General features: G+C 42.4%; 4 protein-coding genes across 9 annotated transcripts in view; 2 read left to right on the top strand and 2 right to left on the bottom strand.

Annotated features, from left to right (window-relative positions):
* Positions 1 to 14,698, top strand: part of LOC129718227 (nuclear factor of activated T-cells 5-like) — a 51,174-nt gene extending 36,476 nt beyond the window's left edge. For all 4 annotated transcript variants that reach the window (XM_055668790.1, XM_055668791.1, XM_055668789.1 and 1 more), the window contains 5 exons: positions 5,560 to 6,218; positions 7,326 to 7,540; positions 7,603 to 7,951; positions 11,073 to 12,989; positions 13,142 to 14,698. In XM_055668790.1, the coding sequence (XP_055524765.1) occupies positions 5,560 to 6,218; positions 7,326 to 7,540; positions 7,603 to 7,951; positions 11,073 to 12,989; positions 13,142 to 13,146 (3,145 nt within the window). In that variant the 3' untranslated portion in view covers positions 13,147 to 14,698. The remainder of the gene's footprint in view (positions 1 to 5,559; positions 6,219 to 7,325; positions 7,541 to 7,602; positions 7,952 to 11,072; positions 12,990 to 13,141) is intronic.
* Positions 628 to 2,493, bottom strand: LOC129718229 (uncharacterized protein K02A2.6-like). Its single transcript, XM_055668796.1, has one exon. It carries the CDS (start codon positions 2,410 to 2,412, stop codon positions 709 to 711), a length of 1,704 nt encoding a protein of 567 aa, XP_055524771.1. The 5' UTR covers positions 2,413 to 2,493; the 3' UTR covers positions 628 to 708.
* Positions 14,699 to 14,990: 292 nt separating the features above from the next.
* LOC129718228 (carnitine O-acetyltransferase-like) lies at positions 14,991 to 17,262 on the bottom strand. Of its 3 annotated transcripts, none has more exons than XM_055668794.1 (2): positions 17,039 to 17,262; positions 14,991 to 16,997 (listed from the first exon to the last, which is right to left on the bottom strand). In XM_055668794.1, the coding sequence occupies exon 2, from the start codon at positions 16,940 to 16,942 to the stop codon at positions 15,080 to 15,082; it is 1,863 nt and encodes a 620-aa protein (XP_055524769.1). In that variant the 5' UTR covers positions 16,943 to 16,997; positions 17,039 to 17,262; the 3' UTR covers positions 14,991 to 15,079. The 3 variants fall into 3 exon arrangements, with proteins under 3 accessions (XP_055524769.1, XP_055524768.1, XP_055524770.1); XM_055668793.1 differs by having other exon boundaries at positions 14,991 to 16,970; XM_055668795.1 differs by having other exon boundaries at positions 14,991 to 16,950.
* Positions 16,806 to 23,857, top strand: LOC129718230 (uncharacterized). The gene is made up of 4 exons (XM_055668797.1): positions 16,806 to 16,953; positions 20,346 to 21,271; positions 21,338 to 21,776; positions 21,850 to 23,857. The coding sequence occupies exons 2-4, from the start codon at positions 20,720 to 20,722 to the stop codon at positions 21,939 to 21,941; spliced, it is 1,083 nt and encodes a 360-aa protein (XP_055524772.1). The 5' UTR covers positions 16,806 to 16,953; positions 20,346 to 20,719; the 3' UTR covers positions 21,942 to 23,857.
* Positions 23,858 to 23,913: the final 56 nt, after the last annotated feature.

Below are 23,913 nucleotides of genomic sequence, written 5' to 3'. Positions count from 1 at the left end.
GTGATCGTTTGTGTTTTGTTTTTGTTGCATTAGCGTGTCTGTGTAAATAATAACTGTAGTAAAGCTTGTAGTGTTGTCTGTTAGTAGTAGCCTAACAAAGGTAAGTGGGAACGGAGAGTCGATTCAAATCTATTAGACTAGCAATTTTTTGTGTTAAGAAACGAGGATCTACTTCGATAAGATCGAAACAATCTATTTTTATGACATATTTAGTGTTTTCATCGCTTGAGGGAACAAGCAGTAAACAATTTCCGCGGAGAAAAGATCCAGCGATTGAAAAGCTCCCTGACGTCGTTTTTTTCGTGACGCATCGACAAAAAAAAATGTGTTTACTGAATACAAAAAAAAAACTAAATGAACATGAAATACCGAAACAGAAGAAAAATGATAATGCATGAAGAATTTCTTATAAATAATATTGAATATTTATGAAAAAATAAATAAAATAAGAAACTTTTTTTTAAACACTGACAAAAACAAAGCAAAATAAAAAATTTACATAAAAATTAGGAGAGAAAAAACAAAAATGTGTTGATTAGTGTTGAGTTCTTCAAGATAATAGAACTACTAATAACTGTTAAGTTCTACTTTAATAGTCTAGTTTCTTTGGTGGTTGGAATCAGAATGAATATAATTTTTCACAGCAGTTATTTCATAGCCTTGACAGCACGTCAAGGCTTACTTGACTATTCCATTACATCTCCCTTTTTAGAAGAGATCGTAGGGGTTCAACCAATTTGGGACCCTACGATTTCGAACTGGACGGTCTGGCTGGGCAGGAGACAGGGAACGGCTACTGGCTAACTCTGCATCCTGGAAATCGTCATCTGATTCACCTTCAGGTATGATTGGAGAAGCTTCTTCAACTACAGGGGCAGCTGATTCATCTGGAATCTCAGAAACAGCGGGCTTCACTGGTTGGAGGTTGAATTCATCCAACAGCATAGAGAGCGGCATGTTGGATAATACTGGAGAACTGTCGCAATCGCCATGACGTTGCTTCAACTGATTTGTGTGCGAGCAAATGAGACGTCCAGTTTCCAACAGAACGTTGTAGTTTACCCGGCCTTTGCGCTCCACAATTGTTCCAGGAATCCACTTGATTGCATTGCGTTGGTGTACCTCTGCGTAGACCAGATCATTTGCTTTGAACTCCCGTTTGATGGTGTTGTAGCGTCTGTTGAACTGAGTGTTTTGTTTCGTGTTTACTTCAGTTGGGCTTGGAATCTGTGGCTTGACAAGATCGAGTGTTGTACGGATCGATCTTCCTAGGAACAGGTCAGCAGGTGACTTTCCTTCAGGCAAGTTTCGACTCGGGGTTGAGCGGTACGTAGATAAGAAAATCTGGAGATGTTGGAATGTGGCCGTGTTTTCCCCCTTGACAAGCTTCTTGAGTCCCCTCTTCAGTGTGTCAACAAACCTTTCAGCCTGTCCATTCGACTGCGGGTGATACGGAGCTATGGTCAGGTGACAGATTCCGTTTGCTTCACAAAACTGTTTGAATGTTGAACTGATGAACTGGGAACCGTTGTCTGACACCAGGGTTCGTGGATTTCCATACCTTGCGAAGGTTTCTTCAAGAATTTCCAGTGTTGCTGTCGTTGTTGTACTGCGGGTGCGGAAAACTTCGGGCCATTTTGAGTAAGCGTCGACGATAACCAAATAGTAGTAACCATTCACGGGGCCAGCGTAGTCGATGTGAATGCGCTCCCAGGGTTTCGACGGAATTGGCCAGGACTCCAGATCAGTTTTTCTCGGGGATTTGGCGGCTTCGGCACAGGAACTGCAATGTCGAACACAAGTTTCTATATCGTCGTCTATGTTTGGCCAGTAAACGAAGCTTCTAGCTAACGCTTTCATGCGATTCATTCCAGGATGTCCTCGATGCAATTGACGAATGATGCGCTTACGGAAACGTGCTGGAATAACGACCCGATCACCAAACATTATGCAATCTTGAACGATCTGCAGGCTATCTCGTCTGGTGAAAAACTGACGAATGGCTGGATCCTGTGGTTGGGTTGCAGTTTGCGGCCAACCTTGATTGATGTGCTGGATCACCTTTTGTAGGACTGGATCACGACTTGTTTCCTTGACTATCATTTCAGATGTGACCGGTAAAGCAGAGATGGAGTCGTCGAGGATCGCTTTCACATCCAATTCAATTTGCAAAGCAGCGATGATGTAGTCTTCGTCCGGTCTACTGTTTGAACTCATCAGGCGTGACAGGAGATCAGCGTGACCAAAACTTGCAGTCGGCACAAACTGGATGTCGAAATTATAAAGCATCAGCGTGAGTGCCCAGCGTTGTAGGCGATTTGCGGTGTAAACTGGAATACCCTTCTTGCTTCCAAATATTTTCAGCAACGGCTTGTGGTCGGTTTGAAGAGTGAATCTACGTCCGAAAACCATTTTGTGAAAACGGGTAACTGCAAAAATAAGCGCTAGAGCTTCCTTCTCGATCTGTCCGTAGTTCTGTTCAGCTGGTGTCAGTGACCTTGAAGCGTGTGCGATGGCCTTGACCGCGCCATTCGGAAAACGGTGCATAATCACTGCACCCAAACCATCCTTAGAAGCGTCACCGGCAACGAAGATTTCCTTATCTGGATCGTAGTGAGTCAGCAACAAATCGGAAAGGAGGATTGTCTTAAAACGTTCGAAAGACCTCTGGCATTCGGCGGTCCAATCCCAGCGAGCGTCCTTCTTCAGCAGACGGTCCAGTGGCGCACGAAGCTCTTTCATTTGGCCAACGAATCGTCCATAGTAGTTGATTGCTCCCAAATAAGATCGCAGCTGCGAAATGTTCTTCGGGGCTGGCATCTGGGAAATGGCTCGCGTCTTCTCAGGATCAGGGTGGAGACCATCCTCGTCAATGATGTGACCCAGGAATTTAATCTGTGGAAGTGAGAAACGGCACTTCTCAATGCGGAGATGAAATCCATAGTCTTGAATTCGTTCCAAGACAGCGTAAAGGTTGCGATCGTGTTCCTCTTGAGTTTTTCCAGCAATCATGATGTCGTCAAGATATGGTTTGACACCTGGAATGCCGGCTACCATACTATCGATGATTCTCTGGAAAGCACCAGGGGCGGATTTGACTCCGGGTGGCAAACGGTTGTACTGGAACAATCCTTGATGAGTGTTGATGGTCAGCATCTTACGGAATTCTTCTTCGACTTCCACTTGGAGGTATGCATCTGAAAGATCGATGTGCGAGAAAAAGCGGGAACCAGCTAGCTCGGCAAACATGTCTTCCGGATGCGGTAAAGGATGGCAATCGGATTCCAGCACGTCGTTGAGACCCGTGGAGTAATCACCACAGACACGAACGGAGACGTTGTCAGCCTTTCGAACAACCACGATGGGGGCCGCCCAGTCGGAGAATTGAACTGGTGAAATGATACCTTTATCTTGCAATCTCTGTAGTTCGGCGTCAACTTTGGGAAGTGCAGCGTAGGCCACCGGCCTCTTTGGACAATACACAGGGCGTGAATTGGGTTTGAGGTACAGTTTCACTTGTGCTTTGGTGCAACGACCAAGGGAACTTTGAAAAACATCAGGAAATCTGGAACGGAGCTTCTCTACCAAGGGCTCGAGCTTCTGCTGTACAGACTGAATCAATGTGTTGAACGGAACTGACCAGAGATCGAATTGATCGATCGTCTCGATGCCGAAGACGTTGAGATCCGGTTTGCTTGAAACAAAAACTCGGCCTATTCTGGTGATGCCATGGACAGTGATGTTTGCTAGCAATTCACCGATGATACCAATCTCGTCTCCGGATGCACTGACAGCTACAACTTCAGTCTCTTGAGTTGGTGGTTTGCCAATCTTTTCCCAGACTTGCTCGGAGATTATTGTGATGTCTGACGCACAGTCTAGTTGCAACTGGATCGGGAAGCCGTTGAGATTCAACTTGATGAACTTTCGTTTCTTTGAGAGGTCGACTTTTTTAACCAATGTGATGCCTTTGGACTTGACCGTGTCCTTTTTCCTTGGTTTGTCGACCGGCCTGGATGACTTCTGCTCAGCGGAGGAACAATAGCCTTCCTTGTGACCCTTCTTTTTGCACTTGCTGCAATAACGGTTTTGATAAGAGCACTCCTTGACATAGTGCGGGTCTCCACACAACCAGCAGGGTGTTTTCGGAATCTTCTTCTTGCTAGCAGGTTTCGGATGATGAGCGATAGCGTTGACGTGCTTGTCGTTTCCACTTTTCTCGATCATTTTGGTGTCCTGTTTAACATTGATGATCCGATTGCATTCTTCCACCAGGTTTTCTAGCGTCAGAATTGTCCCAGCTCCATCACCGACGGCGGGTGCGAATTCTTCTACTTCTAACTTGCCTATCAATCGTGTGCGGATGTCCGCATCGCGTGGTGACTGGAGACCACAAACGAACCGGAGCGCTTTGAATTGATCGTTAGAGAGCTTTGATAACTGAAATGCTTCACAGTGCTTGTTGATTGAAGCAGCATACGAAGAATAATCATCAGCGTCGTTCTTCATGTACTGGAGACACTGATAGCGAGCGTTGAATAAAGAAGTTTGACGTCCGAAAAGTTTCTTCAATTTCGTGATGGTTTCTTCAAACTTGAACTCTCGGGGGTGCTTTGGCAGGATGCTGTTCACGTAGCGTTCGTGGAACTGCGTGCCAATCTTGCGTAGAAGTAACCTTACTTTCGCGTTCTCGTCCAACTGCTTTCCGTCTTCCTTAAAAACGTCTTCGAAACGAGCGTACCATGATTCAAAATATATTCCGCCGTCAGGGTCGTACCGGAACTCGTCGATTCCAGTTGCGAGAGACTCGATGATTCGTTCACTACCAGTCGGATTGGCGTTCGTCCGTTTTAGATCCGCAATCTGCTGCTGCTGGGTAGCAATCAATTCCGTGAGCCGTATAATCGCGTTACGAAAATCCTGGTCTGACATTTTCGAATTCGCTGTTTGCTTGAAGTCTTCAAAAAGAGGAACTGGAGGAAAAACTTCCGGAGGTGACTTGAATATCCTCGTCGCCAAAATATGTTGAGTTCTTCAAGATAATAGAACTACTAATAACTGTTAAGTTCTACTTTAATAGTCTAGTTTCTTTGGTGGTTGGAATCAGAATGAATATAATTTTTCACAGCAGTTATTTCATAGCCTTGACAGCACGTCAAGGCTTACTTGACTATTCCATTACAATTAGAATTGAAATTGATTGACAGTGAATGATGAATCCAATGATTTTTCTCATAATTTTATTTAATCTTGAACCATTGTCAACGGAGCGTTGGAAAGAGCAAAAGCGGCGCCATATAATCACTCATTTTGTTTTATCTTGTTTGATTAATAATCATTACTCTGCATTCCTAGTTATTTATATCAATATTTAACTTCATATAAACTTCTTTAGGCTTCCCTAATCTTGTTCCTGTTATTACAGTTGATTAAAGTAGTATAGTTATTTCTACTAATAGTAGTAAAACCTCTAGAACTCTCAGTCTACCTAGCCAATTTTACTTAGCTAATTTATTCGGCAGTCAATCTAACTTCACCAATTCTGTTCTCCTTTTCCAGAGTACTGACCTCATCACTGGTCCGCCCCATGAATCGAATACCGGGAAAGCGACCGCCGTTGCTTTCGTCATCTTCCCTCGGTGGAAGTGGTGCTGGTTCCGAAGGAGCTTTCAGCAATTCCGGGGTGGTCACTCTGCAGTCACAGTTGGGCTGTTCGTCTCGGGATGGAAAAATACAGCTGCAAATATTGACCCAGCCGGAGCAACAGCATCGGGCCCGCTATCAGACCGAGGGTTCACGGGGATCTGTGAAGGACCGCAGCGGGAATGGATTTCCTGTGGTGCGATTGGTGGGTCACACGAAACCCACCGTGCTGCAGGTGTTCATCGGAACTGATGTGGGCCGCGTTGCGCCACATATGTTCTACCAGGCGTGTAAGGTTTCCGGCAAGAATTCCACTCCCTGCAACGAAAGAAAGCTCGAGGGTACCATGGTTATCGAAGTAGACATGAAGCCGGAGAACGAGATGACCGTAACGTGCGATTGCGTTGGAATCCTAAAAGAACGGAATGTCGACGTAGAGCACCGATTTCCAGATCAAAGTGGGCCCCGTGCCAAGAAGAAATCCACTCGCTGTCGAATGGTGTTCCGAGCGGTGATCAAGCACGATGACGGCAATGTGGAAACGTTGCAAGTGTGCTCGCAGCAGATTGTTTGCAGTAAGTATTGCCTAGTTTTCTGCCTTTGCAGACGCTTGACGCACCAGTAGAGTGGTGTCTATAATCAAGCGCTATTTCATCATGACATCAATGAGTTGATGACCCCTCTTAATCGCTTTGCAGTACGAACATTAATAAAGCTCGACGATGCGAACAGCTGTTAGCCTCATTTTGAACTCATCAGAAAAGTTTTCATTCTAGCCGATGAGATAACGCTCGCTTGTGCAAAAGTGTTAATCCTTACAAATGACTCTATTTGATAAATTCAACGAAGAACTCGTTTACTTCGTGTGATGTCTATATGACATAATTGAATTCACCCCTTTAAGCAAAATAAAACTATTGGACCAGAATTTAAAAAATAACTAACAGTAAACAATCTAGAAGAATTGGAGGCTTGTTCGCTCCCGTAGAGAAAAACGAATCTCATGTAGCGTTAATTGACGTCAGCACCGCAAAATTCAATAAAGAGACCAACAATGTGTATATTGCCGGGTGTTTGATATTTTTTACTTTTCGTTTGTGTCACTTTTCACACAGGCACTGAACACACGATATACCTATGTATCTCTGCCTACCGAACCGAAAATCGTAAATAGAAATCTGCCGAAAACCGGTAACCATGCGTAACAGGTTTCGCTCGAAGCGGTTGTTGTTTATCTGTCGATTCTCGGCTAAACACGAGTAAAGTCCGTGTTGATTTGCATGCGTTTCGTTACCTCCAGGCTATTTTGCCTACTGCTGCTGCTGCTTGTTCTTATTTTTGCGTTTGAAAAGTAGTTTATTTATTTACATTCTCAAATTTGTTGAGATGACGACTCAAGTTGCTTATCCTGTCCAGTGGCAAAAAACGAATCTAGCAGAACGAATAAGCTTTTTTTTCTATGAATAAATATAAGCGTTTGTTGACTGAAAATATACTGGATGTCCATAAAAGTATATTTAGTCACTAGGAATATGATATCTTGTTTCTAAAAATATATATACTTCAATTTCATATCCCAATCAAATCCCAGCAAATACCTGCTTGACGTTATTAACTAAAAATAACTATATAGTAAAAATTTTTATTTTGTTTTACTCAAAATTTCGCAAATCATTTTACAGCGCAACCTCCTGGCGTACCGGAGATCTGCAAAAAATCTCTTGTTTCCTGTCCCGCCGACGGAGGCCTGGAAATGTTCATTGTTGGTAAAAATTTCCTAAAGGACACCAAGGTCGTATTCCAGCGGCGGAAAGCGCCGCTCGGGTCCGGTGCGGTGCCCATCAGTGTCATACCGTGGGAGCAAACGGTCATCCCGGACAAGGAGTATTTGCAGCAGGTTCGTAATAACCACCATAACATAATTGGCAGATTTTTCCTCATTCACTTTTTCTCTTGTAGACGCATCTAATATGCACGGTGCCACCGTATGCCAGACAGGATATACAGGAGTCTGTGGTGGTACAAGTTTTCATTGTTTCCGCTGGCAAGAAGAGCGAAACGCACAATTTTACCTACACTCCGAAGGGTGCGCATACGGCATTGACAGCGGCCACCACGTCAGCAGTGCCTATTGGTGGCAGTTTCTTTGGTACATTGACGAATGCTACAGCTGCGGAATCAATCGGCGGTACCGATGCTAGCGGAACGGGAGGTCTAATTAATGGTAGCGTTGCAGCAGCTGGTAATACGACCGGAGCCACCGGTTTTGCTCCTCTGAACTCTAGCTTTGGTAGCAACCCGAGCGAAGGTAAGGGATCTATTCTAGATAAAGCCGTAGCTCAAAAATTTGCGATACACGCGTGTGTGTTTGTCGCTCGTTATACGCCAAAACGCGCCTTCGACAGATTCATATTTTATTGAAAAAATCAACATTTAAGGTGCAAACCGAAAATATGTCCACCTTCCGCAAACGTATACCTTCTAGCAATTAGCATTCACTAGTTTAAAAATAACGGCAGCAAACGATTCGTTGAGATTTTACAGAGAACGATTGCACACGGGGGTACTTTTCGGATTTATGACCTGTACCCACCTGAAATTGTCACACGATCCAAGCAGCTTAAGTGGTTGAACGAGTGCGTGATTATCGAATTAACATTTTTATGTTAGCTCAGGTCCAGAATGATTCAAGGCAAATGATCTCTCATGTCTATACTCTTAAAATCATTTTCTTTATGCCCTGGGTTTTGAACGGCGAACATTATACATTGTTTGAAATTAATACGGAACACACAGCTCCCGTGGCTGGAGTTTGAATCGATTGATTATTGTAGTTAAGTATGTTTTGATGAGTGAATGACATGATAAGTATTGTAAGAATGAACAAAGCTTAAGCTTCTTTGATCTAATTTATTGCTAGCGCAGCTCGTTATAGAGCATCGAACATTATCATCTAACTCAATTAGCAAGAAAGGAGGAGCAACAACAACGTAAAACCGGCAAATCTGATGGAAGCACACAACTATTTTTTGTTTACTCTGTCTGTATGCCCCTCAAACATATTTTCCCATATTTTTTAATGTAAAAACGAAAACTATTGGTTCTGTACGATATTTAATTTTAAACCAGAAACTAGATGTAGAGTAGAGAGAGGCATCACGCAGAGGAAATCCGCAACAGCAGTATCATCGGTGGCGGAAGCAGCAACATCGATGAATCGGGAAGCCGGGGTACGCGATGTTGTGAAAAACCAACGATTGCGTACACCCGGTTGATGGGCTTGCAAAGCGTCTTTGAATGTTAGTGCACACACAAACACACACCGGCTGCAGGTAACGTTAAGTTCTATGTTTTCTTCCACAACTCTCGCTCTGTCGTTCTAGTTTTCCTTTTTCATCTATACACACACACACGGTAACATACACTAACCAATCCTCCCAAAATAGAAAATCGATAGTTGCTTTTTTTCTATATATATTGCCCTAACTCAATATCTGTTGCGAAAGTCAGTAGTTCGAGTATATATTTGATCGAAATCTGAACAAATTAGAGATCGTAAGTCATTGTAAAGTCAATTCCTGGTAAAGCGCTACTCGGCAGACCATTCGCTTAAAAATTAAGTCAGTCGCTGACCCGCCGTCGAAAGTGGTGGCCTCTTGAAAACAAAAATTGAACTATTGCAGTCCTGGGTTCACTTCGCTGCTACCCTTTTGTAGTTTGAAAAGTAATTTATTTAGACAAAGTCTTATAATATCCTTCAAGTTTAATTGGATTCTGAAAGGGTGCCGCTGATCTCATAGACTACCATAACTATCGATTTCCTTCTTTATTTTCGTTAAGTACACTTTTGTATTAACCTTCATTCGAGAGTTTACTTCATATCATCTTCTCTAAGCTCCTCATTGCATACTTAAGCGATTTTTGTCACAACCATTTCAATTTCGCAATTTTTCTCCCTCTCCTTAGTTCTAGGCTGAGACCTCCTGAATTCCGAGTCGTCTCGTTGCCGGTTTCGTAGCTTTTGCAATGTGAGTGATTATTGTGCTGAAGGCAAGCCATCACGCAACTAGCGGTATAATTCAAGCTCTGTAATACTACTACTTATCATAAAAAGCTCCAATCATGGAATCGCGCAAAAGTCTGTGCTGTGAAAGAAAACAGATATTTATAGCGAATGGTTTATTCTTATGTAATAACAACTGCCGCCCTAATTCTGCCACTGAATCACTCTCATTTATCACATAAAACCCCGACAACTAAAACGAACGACGATCATCGGACAGCATCGAGGATGCCCCGCCCTGCCCGACACACAAAGATACTCATCCGAAACCTACTCCGCCCATGCCTTCTCAAGCACCTGGCCGTTCCTGTAGCTCCTCAAGGGTACTGATAAAACAATGCCATTGATTTTTACTTGAATGAACATTTTTGACATTTTTTTTTATTTTGTTCACTCGTACAAGAAGTTTCTTGTTCTCTTTTATAGCATTTAACAAATAGTTCATCGCTTCCGGTTAACCCGTGTTCGTTCCTTTAATTGTTCCACCATATTTCAACCAGTTTTTTTACTGCACCTCTCCTGCCGCTGTCCTTTACTCCAATTCCATGTTGCACAACAGACCTTTGTTGTGTACTTTTCTGCACCTTTCCCTGTCAGAAGTGATACCATGTTATCTACTTGTTAAGCTTCGATTCCACGAGCCTTCCACAGCCTGCAGCGCCTTCCTCTCTCTCTCAGCATCAACCAGCAGCAAAACAACATCCAGCTGTTATCACCGTCAACAACGACCACAACAACAATCTGCTGTTTCTTTATTCAGATCGTTTTATCTGCTGTAATCAATTGTTTCAAACTTTTCAGGTGTAAGCGGAAGCATAATGCACTGCCGTGTCAATGCGAAGCGGGAAACGAATCTGTATCTCTTATTCACTAGTGGGTGCAGTGGGAAATTTCTCTGATTAACAGGTTCACGAGCTGCCCGTGTGTATGCATGATGTACGGATGGATAAATTTAAATTCTTTGAATAAAAAATCGACAGTTTTGTAGATTGCTTAATGTTACTTTTAAGTGGTGCAATTTGAGATTCATCTTGTTTATGGCTGAGCGGGGAGAAAATGGAAAAGTTTGAATGCCGTTTAGAATCTTTGACATCAGAGTGAATTTTCCACTGGCCCAACGGCACAGTGCCGAACAGCGTAACTGTTGAATTGCTCAACACTCGATTCGGCTTTTCTGCCTCTCCAGCGTCATTCTAGCGATTGTACGGTTGCTAGTTTTTAAGTTCTGCTCAGTTTAAGTTACGATTTTCTAGGCTTAAGTACCATCTAGTACGTTCCAAACGAACCCTCAACAACGTTAAGTAACCACGAACCCCTTCTGTTCTTTTCCTTTCTCGATTTTTTTTTTCGATTCTTTCTTTCCCAGATGTCACGGCAACGAACGACTCCGGCGGTGTCAAGAAGCCATTGTTTCTTTGGGGTTCGCAGCTGAGTGCAGCACAGGATGAGCTGGACACGGGTATGATGCCTCCGCCAGTTAACGTGATGCCTATGGTCGGAACCGCTCGACGGTCTTCGTTACTGGGTGAACAGTTAAGCATGTCATCGCCACCAAATTTCAAAGCAGAACTCATCGATGAAAACAGCCGGAGTCCACACGATGAGGAATCACGCGAACGATTCCCGGATTCGACGGATAACTCAATAGATAACAGTCATATTCTCTACCGAAGGCGAAGCGTTCGGCAGCCCAGTATGGATCTGATAGAGGATAGCTCTAGCATGTCCATGCTGGTCAATGAAAACAGTGCGATGGATGTCGGGACAGTACCTGGCGCGATGGTTGGTTTCCGGAGTGGGCTAGGCACGCTAATGGAAACAAATGAGATCAGTAACTCGGCTACCTCACCGTCGCTGGCTGTTGAACTGAAGGTGATGGATTTGTGTATAAAACAAGAACAGCAACAGTTATCGGCCACGGCTCGAAATCAGATCGAACAAATGATTGCCAACAGCTCCGGGCTCGGAAATTTGACAGAAGTCAACCAAATCAAAGCTCAGCTCAATGTAGAAGGTATGTTGAATGCAGCTGTGCAGCAGGGATCACTAGAGAAGCAAGCCATTGAATCCACATTGGCTTCCATGGTCGGCGGACAGCAACAGACAGCAATAATGAACTCTGTCGTATCGTTAACCGGTAACGGTGGTGCAAACCACTCTCCGGCAATGGCACCCCCTACAGTACTCCATGGTGACATCAACAGTGGCCATTCACCTATTGCCCAAGACGTGATGCTGAACTCGCAAAGTTCAATAACAGTCCCTTCGCCTACGAACATTGTCCTGTCACCAGCATCGACAACTTCCAGTGAAATCAGTCCCCATCCGCACGCTTCCATTTCACCAGAAATTATCCTCAACCCGACCGTTTCCCCAACATCAATGATATGCTCACCCTCCAATGCAACGGTAGCGGCTACAGCAGCAGCAGCCGTTGCCGCAGCCGCGGCTGTTTCCGAAGTGTTCAATAATATGGCTGCTGTTGCCGCCAACATGATCGAACATCAACCGAAAGAAACAACCCAGGCTGTGCAGGAGATCATTCTGAATGCAGCCGCCGAAATTCTTACCTCCCAAGAACCTTCCGTTACTACTCAATCTACGATCAACGCGTTGATCTCGATGAATGCCCAGGAAATGATGACCACCTCTTGTCAGCCCCAATCTCAAGTTATTATGTCCCAACCGAACCTTCTACCTCAGTGTCAACCCGCGTCAACGATGACTTCGAATGTCATCTCCAATGCGCTGCATCAGCAGCAGCAGATGGTACAAACGTTGATCAACGAAAGTATTCAGCATCAACACCAGCAACAGCAGCAGCAAGAACAGCAACAGCAACAACAACAAGCAGCCGAATCTCTTATGTTAAATTTAGCAGCAACTCATCAGAATCTACACGCATCACCCGGTGTTCCCGAGCAAATGGAAATTGGTAATACCATTTTGCCCTCGTCTGTTCCCAGCCAGCCTCCACAGCAACCAATGGACACAACGGCACCCCTTCCTAACCCGGCAGGAATGTCTCAAGAGCCCCAAACCTCGCCCCCACAGCACCTGACAGTTGCTATGTCGTCTGGTCAATCCGTCCAGATGATAGTCGGTGATCAGGATCGACAACAACAGCAGCAGCAGCAACAACAGGAACAACAGCACCAACAGCAGCAGCAACAACAGGCAGCCGCGGCTGCAGCAGTAGCGGCCGCCAGTATACCTCAGGAGTTGACCACTATGTCGGACAACGATCTCATCAGCTATATCAACCCGAGTGCATTTGACGCAGGTAAGTACTGCAAGGCGGCATTGAAAAGTTTTACCTGAAATAGTTGTAATTGGTGCTTTCACCTAATTTCATCCAACTTTACGAAATGTTTTGCCAGGCGTGTCAATAGTAACAATCTCTCTATGTTTATCTATTTCTCCCGTTTACCACAGTTTAATATTTGATAATTTTAGACGTAGAACAATTCAATCCCGCCTCCTAGCTGTAACCAGAGTGTGCGTCACGTGCGTGCGGCACACCCTTAGCCCAGCCGGAAGCTAGCCACACAGTAGATTTGGACAACAACACTGCAAACCTCAATCGCACCAACAAGAGACACAGGTAATCACACACCGTCACCGAAAGACAAAAAAATGGCTCCTCGAGTGTGCGCCTTCCCATCTATTTATTCTGCCTAAGCGCGAGGGCAAGGAACGATTCTTGCGAGTGGATTAACAACCAACCAGGGCGCGGATCGCGCAAACCCCTCCCTGCCAAAAAGAAGGGTGAATTCATCGCGAATTATTTTCTTTTTCAAGCTAGAACTTTCGTTATCGTACATTGTACTTTACTGTTACAATAATTGTAGTATCTGATAGATTTTGTCTCCGCCTTCAAAGAATGCGGAGGTCATCGCTCGTATCTATTTATATCAAGTCAAAATATTGTGAACGTCAGTGAGCCAGTTTTGCAGCACTACAACACTGTGGATGAATATTTATATCGAGTAATTTTTTAGCTTTTTCTGAGTGTGTCTTTCAAAACTTGCAATTTTGTATGAAAAAAAATGCATCTCAGCAGGAAATATGCACAATTTGCTGAGGGCGCTAAGTAGCAGCAGCAGCAGGAGGAGGAGGACACAAACTATGCGGCCCCAACATTTTGCATGCGGGAGTTCGATTTATAAAGTCAAGGTCTAAAGTGTTCACACAGTTTAACAAACAAAATTTTTTGCCTTATGACAGTGTCTAAACGAAAACAAAATGAAAGAAATTTTAAACTTATGAATGTTTAAGAAATTTTTACTATTGGATTTTTTTCTGTTATATCAGACACAAGTCGAAAAGCAGCAGCCGTTCGTGTGCACACGGAACCGAACAAATGAGGGGCAACCATTATTAGTAGACTATATAATTAACCTACACCACAGACTGCCATACAGAGTTTTAGGGAAGAAAAACGTATTCAAATTAGCAACGAATATGAATGTCTTTAAAGTTTACTATTACAACATATTAGCATTAAACAACAACAGTTGATAAAATCCCGTTCTCGCGCGTATCGCACTGGCATCGGAAATAGAATCGTGTCAGTTTTTTTTTTGGTTAGTTCAACTTCTTTAACCGATTATTGCTATGTCAGGATTTCCCAAAACATTTGCCCGAAGACCAAGAAAAGACCGAGTTAACCGTCATCACCGTCGATGCTGTTCAGGTAGAAACAGGTTCAAAACCTTTGTTGGCAAGCACTGCTGCAATTGTTTGATTCGATTCGAAAGGTATGGAATTTAAACCGACAAGTTTTTACATTAGATACAAACGAAACAGGAGCCACGTACCTTTGGTAGTGAACGAACAGACGTTCGAGTTTGAGAAGTAGAGGGAAGAATAGTAAACGCCTTGAACGGGTGAAGTCTTTAAACAGTAATCGTTTTTTGCTATTGAAATATTTCTATATTGATGTACTTCAAGAGATTGGAAAAGCTAATAAATTCTATCTGTTTTGTGTTAGTAGGTTTCGAAAGGATTATGGCGTATTGTTTTGTGAAAATATCTTGTTGAGCTGCCACCTTGCGGTGCGATCGCGGATCATGCCTACTCATGACTGTCTTGATAAGGCTGTAAAAATGCAATTATTCCATGTTCGGGTCTGCTATTTATTTGATAGCGGATTGCAATCCGGTAGGCAAAGGGTAGCTTTGTTTAAAAGTTCAACTAGGTTATATGACGATCGCTACTAATCTTTCACTCTTTCCTCTTTCAAAGCCCATGGGAATTTCACAATCAAATAGATAGCTTGGCATAAGAAAACCATCACCACATTGTTAAAAAAAGAATCTCCGTAATCACAACTGTTCCTTCCAGACTAAAATTATCCACTCCAAAAACCCCCTACAGTTTGCTACCGATGGCACCACCAGCCTTGCTAAGAACCACGAACATATCGTCTAGCGCCTGTCGCAGGTTGTCGCGGAAATCTTCAGATTTCGTGATCGGATTACTTTTGAACGATGAAATGCCGAACCACATATCGTTGTCCTTGGGATTGTAACAACAGCCGTACCCGTCCGCCGTTAGTGGCCCGTAGCACATGAACGCATCGTACCGCGAGGCTACCTGGCTGGTGGACAATCGCATATGTGCGCTGGCGAGCAGACCGTCGTCTTTGAACAGCTCTGGAAGAGGTATACGATTTTCCTTGGCCACTAGTTTTAGCCCCAGCAGATGTCGATCCACGCCGAACCCTTGCACCGCTTTGGAGGCGTACGATTTGTGCGAATCGACTGCGGCTCTTAGCTTGGCTAGCTTTTCCGCAGGTGCTGCTGTTTTCTCAAGCATGGCCCGGGCAAAGGCGACAGATTCGTTTGAGCAAGAACGAATCGTTTCGGTACGACCGGCCTCGTACATTCTCGTTTGAGCCGATTCATAGTGAGCGGCAGGAACTCGGTGCAACTTGTAAAATGCGTACTGAATGGCCATCTGGATGTAACTGTCCGGGCTCATTTTCTGGCTTTTGATGAAATTTTTCCCATACCCTGTGTAATGCAGATAGTTCATATCTAAGTCCCCAATCAGTTTGTCGTGACTGGCCGCTGCCTTTTCCAGTAAATTATAAGCTTCCGAGGTTAGATTGAAATTAAGTTTCTGTGGAGGGGGAAAATCTTTTACCGACCCCTCTTGACCACCTTTGGCTAGGTAGTTGATTATGAAATCTGTCAGCACTGCAATCGGTTGACCTTCGGCTGGCGAGTGCTCATAGGTTAATCCATTTATGCCGTTGGGGGCGACTACCAGCTGCAATGTTTTATCGTACCATCTGTTGCCGGAGTTCGCCGATGATCCCCCGCCATGAATGAGCAAATGGCAAGCGTCGATCACATCATCCCCAGATGAATTTGCGATCTCGTAATCCAGTGACAGTACGAAGAGTGAACTCTGGATCGCTTTGATGGTTTCGCGATTGGTTGCGTCCGCGGTTAGAACGGTATAAGCTTCGTACCAGTTGTCACGCGGTAGAGCAGATAACATTCCGATAGGTTCGGATTTCTGTCGGGACATTTCCTGACACTCGCGCAGCTGAAGGTAAAGTTTGTCCTCAGCAATAATACTGTCGGAGTTGCCAACTTCAACCTTGAAATATTGATTGTTCGACACAACAACAATATGCGTTGAGTTCGGATGGAACAGTAGTGAATCGGCCGGCTTACCAGGTACTCGGCAGGTGCCGAAGATTTTATTATATTGTGACATATCCAGAGGGGCTTTTCCCATCATTTCCAGCTTAATTTGGTTGCGATCGATCATGCGTTTGTAGAGCAGCGCTCCAAATGCAATTTTGACAGCACATTTCAGCTGCTCATCTACAGTTGCATAATTGAGTTTCGGAAAAACTAATCCGGGACTAGAGTAGATAATGACAGGATCACGATACTCTAGATAGGCGGACTGCAACCACCAATCGGACAGCCAGTTTTTCTTGGAAGCGGCTCGCTCTTCCAGGAGTTTTTGAAGTTTCGGTCCCACTCCACCAGGTGCGGTGAATTTTGTTACGGCAGCTTTAGTCTTACGATATCCATCTTCAGTTACGTGTGGTTCAACTGTACTCAACAGTTTGTTCATAGTCTCCTCCAGGCGAGGAAGTGGCAGCGGTGGCAGTGCGTTAGTGCTGAATGCACCCGCCGTCAGTATTCTCACTAGTGGACCGCTGCTGGCCACTCTCAGCGGAACGGTTCTTGTGTGGACAAGCCTCATCATTTCGTTGACTGGTAAGTTTTAAAGCAACCTAGAACGAGATATAATACGATTGCACCTAAGAAGAACAGTAAAGCACTGTTTTGATTGAATAATTACCGGGGTGAATTTTGTCTCGCACAACGCCGACCCTTGTACTGCGCGAATGCGAACAACCAACAATCACAACAATATAGATTCAATTTAATCGTAAAAATAAAGTGGATTCACGATAGCGACCGACAACGAATGCTGTACACGTCAACAGCAGCATACGATAACGGGCTTCTTTCGACAGTATACAGGCGATACAAGCACAGAAGAATGCAAAAGCCGAAAGTGAAAGGAAGTCCGTCGACAACAAAACAAGTTGCGCGTGTGTCTGGAAGTATTTTTGGGTACTTGTTTTACCGTTTGCTTTTGTATATGCTGATGTTAACTTCGAATATGCATGTATAATAAATCTACCATTTTTTTAAGTTACCATCGTTATGAATGTTTTTTAATACTTCGATAATAGTGTGCTAGCTTAATTCTTAGTCATTTGAATTAAGGTAATTTTTCGTGAATCGCGTTTCAATTTGAGTTTTGATGACCTTTTGATGTGTGAAATTTCCAGTTTTTAAGAAAAGAAAGGTTACAATTAAGATTTTAAAATAAACTCTGTAAGGACAATTGCAAGACTAGCCGGGATTCAAACATACGACGACTGACTTATTAGACCAGCATCGTACCTCGAGGGAATAAATCAAACATTACTGCAAAATGTACAAAAAGTGAATTGAAGTACCTATCTTCAAATCTGTTTGAAGAAATATCAATTCGTATAATTTGATATTTAAGTTTAATTGTTACCAAATTTTTTTTGTTGGCTACTATTTCAAATTTTTAATTCTGAATTGTTTTGGAATGAACTAGCCTCACATTTCATAGAAGTTATAAGATACCTATGGTATCAAGAGATCAGAACAATGGGTCATTTAATTCAATAGCTAGGTTGCAGTATTTACATCTGATCCAGAACCAATGTGAACGTCCATTGTTTCAGAGTTGAAAATTAAATGAGTAAACCACTTTGCTTGTAAGACGATACACTAAAGTCGCTTTTTACGCGGGGGATACGTGCCGCGTTAAAAAAAAACGCGTAAATTCCGGAATCCGCGTAAAAAAACCATCGTTAATTTTGCATTCCGAGTGAAGGGGAACCGAAATCCGGGCAAAAAAAATACCGCTTAAATTCCGGAATCCGCGTAAAAAAACCCGCGTAAAAAGCTACCTTAGAGTAGTTGATTAATGAACCATTAATCAAAACTTTTTTTGAAGAAACTAGTGTACAAAATTATGTATTTGAGAAAGAGTTTTAAAGTAGCAGACTAAAGGAATTCCAATGCCTAAAGGGGCCATCCACATACCACGTGGACAGATTTTTAACGATTTTGACCCCCCCCCCTCTCCCTCCGTGGACAACTGCTCATATAAATTCTAAAAAAGTTGACCGTGGACATTAGCCCCCCCCCCCCCCCCAAAGCTGCCCACGTGGTATGTGGATGGCCCCAAACTAAGATCCCCCGCTGAAAATTGTTCATGTAAATCAGCGGTTCTCAACCTTTTTTTTGTTCGCGTACCCCTTAACGATATTTTTTATATCGATTGTACCCCCTGGCTTGGTATGTTCTCGCAGAGTGGGAGAGAGTAGCGGTAGATCATGTTGTGGTAGTCTAATTCAGGTTTCAAATTGAACTATGGTTTGTTTGATTGTTACAGTCATATTTAAAGCTCATGACTGAATAACAAATGAAATATTATAAAGAAAAAATGCTTTGTCCGCCATTACTGATTCTTCTTTCGCGTACCCCCCGAAGGCTTTCGAGCAGGACTATGCTATCGCTGTCAAATCTCATATATTTGCAGTGTACCCAACATCTCAATGGTCCGCTGACACTAGCGGCCAAGTATGATGACAGTTCTACAAGGTATGCTACATTTTTGTCTATCCACGCACACAAACAAATTTCGTTATGAAAAATTTCGCGTTTTGTATGGGATTCAGAACATTTTTGGAAATTTCTCGTTTCATGTTGTTTTATATCTGATTTTTTTGGTTGGAGAGTGAATCTCCAGTTGAAACACACTAGAAATTGATATTAATTTAGATTTAGTGTGAAAAATTGTGACAATATGACGAAATAAAATATATAAAAATGTTATATTTCTAATAGTTGGAGCATTATCTTAGCCATTGTCATAGCTCATGACTTTTGTTACTGTATGAAACATAAGCGACTCTATTAAAAAACGAAAAGTGCAAAAAGGTTACCGGCAAATTGATGAAAAACAGCATATTTTACCTAAACCGCAGCATGTTTATGTATTCCCCACAAATAAAACATGTTTCAACATCATTTCTATAACTTTTTAGGAAAGTATGTTTTATAAGTTTAGTTTAAAATGCAAAATCATTTCAAATTTCATACAAAATTGGAAAAAGTTCATAACGATCACTAATACTAATGCATCGACGTGAATAGCATACCTTGTAGAACTGTCATCATACTTGGCACTAGCGGTACCCGGAAAATGGGCAGTTTACTCTAAAGGGAAGAATTTTCGGGCAACTGCTCCATATGTTGGCCCTATCTATTGATGACAAAATAAAACTAAAAGCGATCAAATTTATCAATTTCATCACGTAATGTGTATGGAACGGTATTGAATAAGTGATCTGTTATTCATACTGTTTATTTTTAATTCACAGGCTGTAGTATAAACACAAATAATGTGTAATAACTTCTGTTCTACATACATGTACACATGTACACAAATGCCGCCATATTGCTAACGATGTTCGATACATGATTTCTAGTAGATGTCATCCTCCTGCTTTGAAGTACCCCCAGGGGTACGCGTACCCCAGGTTGAGAACCGCTGATGTAAATAATAATTATTTCTTTCATTACTTTAGCACTGTTGAAAAGGTGAAGCTTTAATCACAGACAAACAGACGTGCCTCTTCGAAAAAAAATCCTGAAAAACCTTCGTTCTTGTTCGAATCATCATTCTCATGCGCCATCATGTGAGCTTATTGCCTACTAACTTATTCGCGTAAAACGGTTTTTGTCCTTGCTAATGGGTGTGCACGCTTGCTTAAATCAACACCAGCGGCATTACTGACAGTTTTTGTCTTTGATAATGATTGCCTTATTCGAGTGATTTAGAGCGATTTTAATTCTTCATTTAAAAATCGAAGGACAACGATAACCATTAATTAAAAATCATGTTTTGCTCAGAAAAATCACTGTTTGAGCGCATATATATAAAATCAGAAATTTGTATATAGCTGAACAACCCAATTGTTTTTTTTTGTTTCTTACAAAATAACATTATCTAAGTTGATACATTTTCCCTAACTTTATTTTATTATTTTCAGCTAACATCTACCGCAGATTGAGTACTTTCTTTTAAGCGTGTAAAGCTACACCGCAGTGCGCCTGCGCCGTTTTTCGTTCAGTCCCTTTTGGAAAGACAGCTCGTTGCGTCAGTGTGTGTATTGTTTATATCAAACTCAGAGAAATTCGCATTGATAAAACGAAAAAAGTGAATAATCGCGAACGGATGCACAAAACAACTCATTGCAAATGCTAAAAATAATTGCTACATCATCACCGACATCATCTCTGCAGAGAGGGCGGTACTGTATTGTCCAACTGTTTCGCCGTGACAAACGGATAGGATAGAAAGTTTTAGTGTCCAGAACGTTTAGCACCCTCAAAAAACAAGTCCGAACGGACGGTGCACGGTGGAATGGATGAGCTGGAAACAGCCAGTTTTGCAGAGCTACAGGATAAAAATGAAATCATCAGCAAGTACATCGAACACCTGGAGCAGCTGAAACGATTGGCGGCGCTGCGAGGCCGTATCAGCGAGTCTGAGTTTAACAATTATCTTGTGCGGCACTACTTTCACAACAACAACATCATTAATTACATCTTTGACAAAAATACCAGCCGCATCCTGCTGAAGACGGTCATCGATAGAAAGAAGAAGATAATCAATTTCATCTTCGTGCTGCTGACGCTGTTCATTATCTTTTCCTACAAGCATGAAGTGTCGACGGTGGTGCTGCGGAACATTCAAAGCTTCATCTACCCGGGCATGCGGGTATGGCGGAAGGTTACGGTGCCAATCATCGCCAACTATCCGTCGCTGACGGAGTACTACGACGAGAGCTGCCTCCTAACTAATCCTTATTTCCAAGTGGAAAACCTCAACTGTGATCCCTGTGCGGACGTTGCCAACGTGCTGGACTTTACCAACATTGATGATGTTGCCGTTAATTATCCCTATATTTTTAAGGTAAGTAGAATGCTTTGGAGATAAAAGTTGATTTCGATTTAATGATTTTTTTGTCTTTCCGAGCAGACTCAAAAAGAACTAGTCGACATCCACCGGTTGCAGATACTGTACGAGCAGCATCGTGCCATTTTCACCAAGGATGCTTATAAAATCCAGTCTTCCCACGAGGGCATCCGAAATCTGGATGACCTCTTTCGTCACTTCATGAACGCCAGCCAGCAGGTTGAAAGCCACAATGTCTGGCGCTGTAATCGGATGGCTCCGGCTCGATTACTGCGGGCCCTGTTCCCTCGACCGGCACGATTACCGGCCACGGGTGTCAGCTTGGAACGGTATCTAATCGTAGATACCCCGCAGGCAGTGCCGTACCGTATTCCGGATGCGGAATGTGCTAACATGTTCGTTATTCAGGGCTACGGGAGCAGAACGTTTTTGCTGCGGCCTACGCAGGAATGTCGCCACCGGTGTCGAACACTGTCTGTTCGACTACCGGCCAGTTATGGCCGTAAGTTGAGCGCTATCTTTCGTATAAAAATGGGTTAAGGAAATAGTGCACTGTATTATATTTCTTCTTTCAGTAATCTACAACTGGTGGTACTGGAAGCCAATCTCCCTACCTGAGCAGTACGCCAAATCACCTTCCATCAGCTATATCGGTTCGTACTGTTGAAGGCAGTGCAAAGTGTCAACAAAAACTCCAACCAGTTCAAAAGAACGAGCAACAAAAAACCAACTCACCGAAGCCAAACTATTGAACGGGAATGCTGGAGGTAAGTCAACTTTGTTGGAAAGTAAGGTTCGAGGCAGAAGTCGGTCTCTGGGCATGTGGCGAATCAAAACGGTTGTGTGTGTTTCAGATTTACAAGAAAACGTTTTTATGTTTCGATTGACCACCACTTTTTCTTGGGTTTTAATTTTTTGTAAAGAGAATTTTTTGTTTCTCAGTAATTTTTATGTGTTCCATTAGACAATATCTTCTAGTTCCTTGTATAACTAGAAGAAAGAAATCTTTCATACGTATTACCTAGCTTTATGATCTACAGGTTATATTCAAACTTAAACGCCCAAAGAGACTGACTTTCCTGCGAAGTAGAAACGATAACAAAACAATAGCAGCATATAGTAGAGAATGCTTCCGGAAAAAATTTCTCCAAGCATAGTCAGTAAGCATACCAAAATGAACTTTTATGTTATTTGTTTTTCTTTCTATTTTTCTACGTTCAATATGAGATTATTATACGCGTGTGTATTCTCTATATTCCGTTGGCATTTGCGTCTTAGTTGATAATTTATGTGTTACGTGTAAGATTTGGGGACCAGTCGATTGTCTGTTCCAGCCAGCATTTTACCTAGTTGACTGTGTTAGCTAGCGTGACTTCACTGCAAAATACTTTGACCAATATTTTAATACCCCTAAAACGCAAAAAAGGGTTAGACTCCGGTGTAGTATGTCTAGCCTTGGTATTATTATTTATTTCGTAACCGAAACCAAAATCTAACCGAAACGTATTCAGCACAAATTTAACGAGGTAGTAGTCTTAGATAAAAAAAAGCTTCATAGGGTCCCAACCACAAAATCAAATGTCTGAGTACAGTGATGCTGGGGACATGCCATAACGATTAGTCTTAAACAGCAGAGAACAGAAGAAGAAAAAAGATGTAATATGTTGTGAAATCGTACCACTGGACGTAGTTTTACTGTAGCACTTGCACACAGCCCAACGAAAGTAATTCAAAGCTTTTTTTTTTGGTCAACTGTAACCATGTTTCAGTTTTAGGTTGAAAATAAGTTGCCATTTATCTGTGCACTAGAAGGTCGTTTTTCAACACAACAAATAGTGTTTCAAAAGCTTAATGCTTCAAAATACAATGCTTTGGATTCTAGAATGGCTTCGGGCATCGACTATTGCCTTTACCGTTTCTAAACCACTATCAATGTTTGTATGCATTCCGAAAGAAACACATAAAGCACCTGCATTTTAAGTTTTGCTATCAGGCGTCTAGATTTTATCAGACATTTGAACGTTGTTATTGATAAAATAACGGTACTCGAACAAACTTTATATGTGTGAAAATAACACAAAGCAGATAAAGCAGACGAGTAAAAAAAGAATTGATAATAAATCGTGAATGAACATAACATTTAGCTCGACAAATTTAGAGAACCGAATTATGATAAAACATTTGAACTGGTTTTTGATTCTGCAATTACCCAAAAACACTTTTCAATTGTCGAATGTTCAAATACCCACTTTCGTTCAATTTTTTTTATCAAAAACATGGTTACAGTAACTTTAACTATCTATTAAAAAATAGTCATTTTGGTAAACGTTTTTGAGCGATACTACTGTATATAAAGAGGGTAATAGGTAACAGGAAAGCAGCTAGCTCTAAAAAGAAAGTTGTAGCAGATCAACTCATCTAGAGATGAAGAGTATATTACAAAGCAAAATAAACACATATATTTTTCTTCAAACAAACATTTGAGAAAACAGTAATTGCACAGTATAATGGAAACCGGTAACGCAGATAGTTGTAATGAGAACAAGCAAAAAATGTATATATTCGCTCGAAGAGTGTAAATAAGTACAGCGGTTCTAATTTCGGATGACAGTCCTCGAGACTAGTGATATATCTGTACC

Source organism: Wyeomyia smithii, chromosome 1 (genome assembly GCF_029784165.1).
Source record: "Wyeomyia smithii strain HCP4-BCI-WySm-NY-G18 chromosome 1, ASM2978416v1, whole genome shotgun sequence".
Lineage (NCBI taxonomy): Eukaryota > Metazoa > Arthropoda > Insecta > Diptera > Culicidae > Wyeomyia > Wyeomyia smithii.
This window is presented reverse-complemented; position numbering and strand designations above follow the sequence as displayed.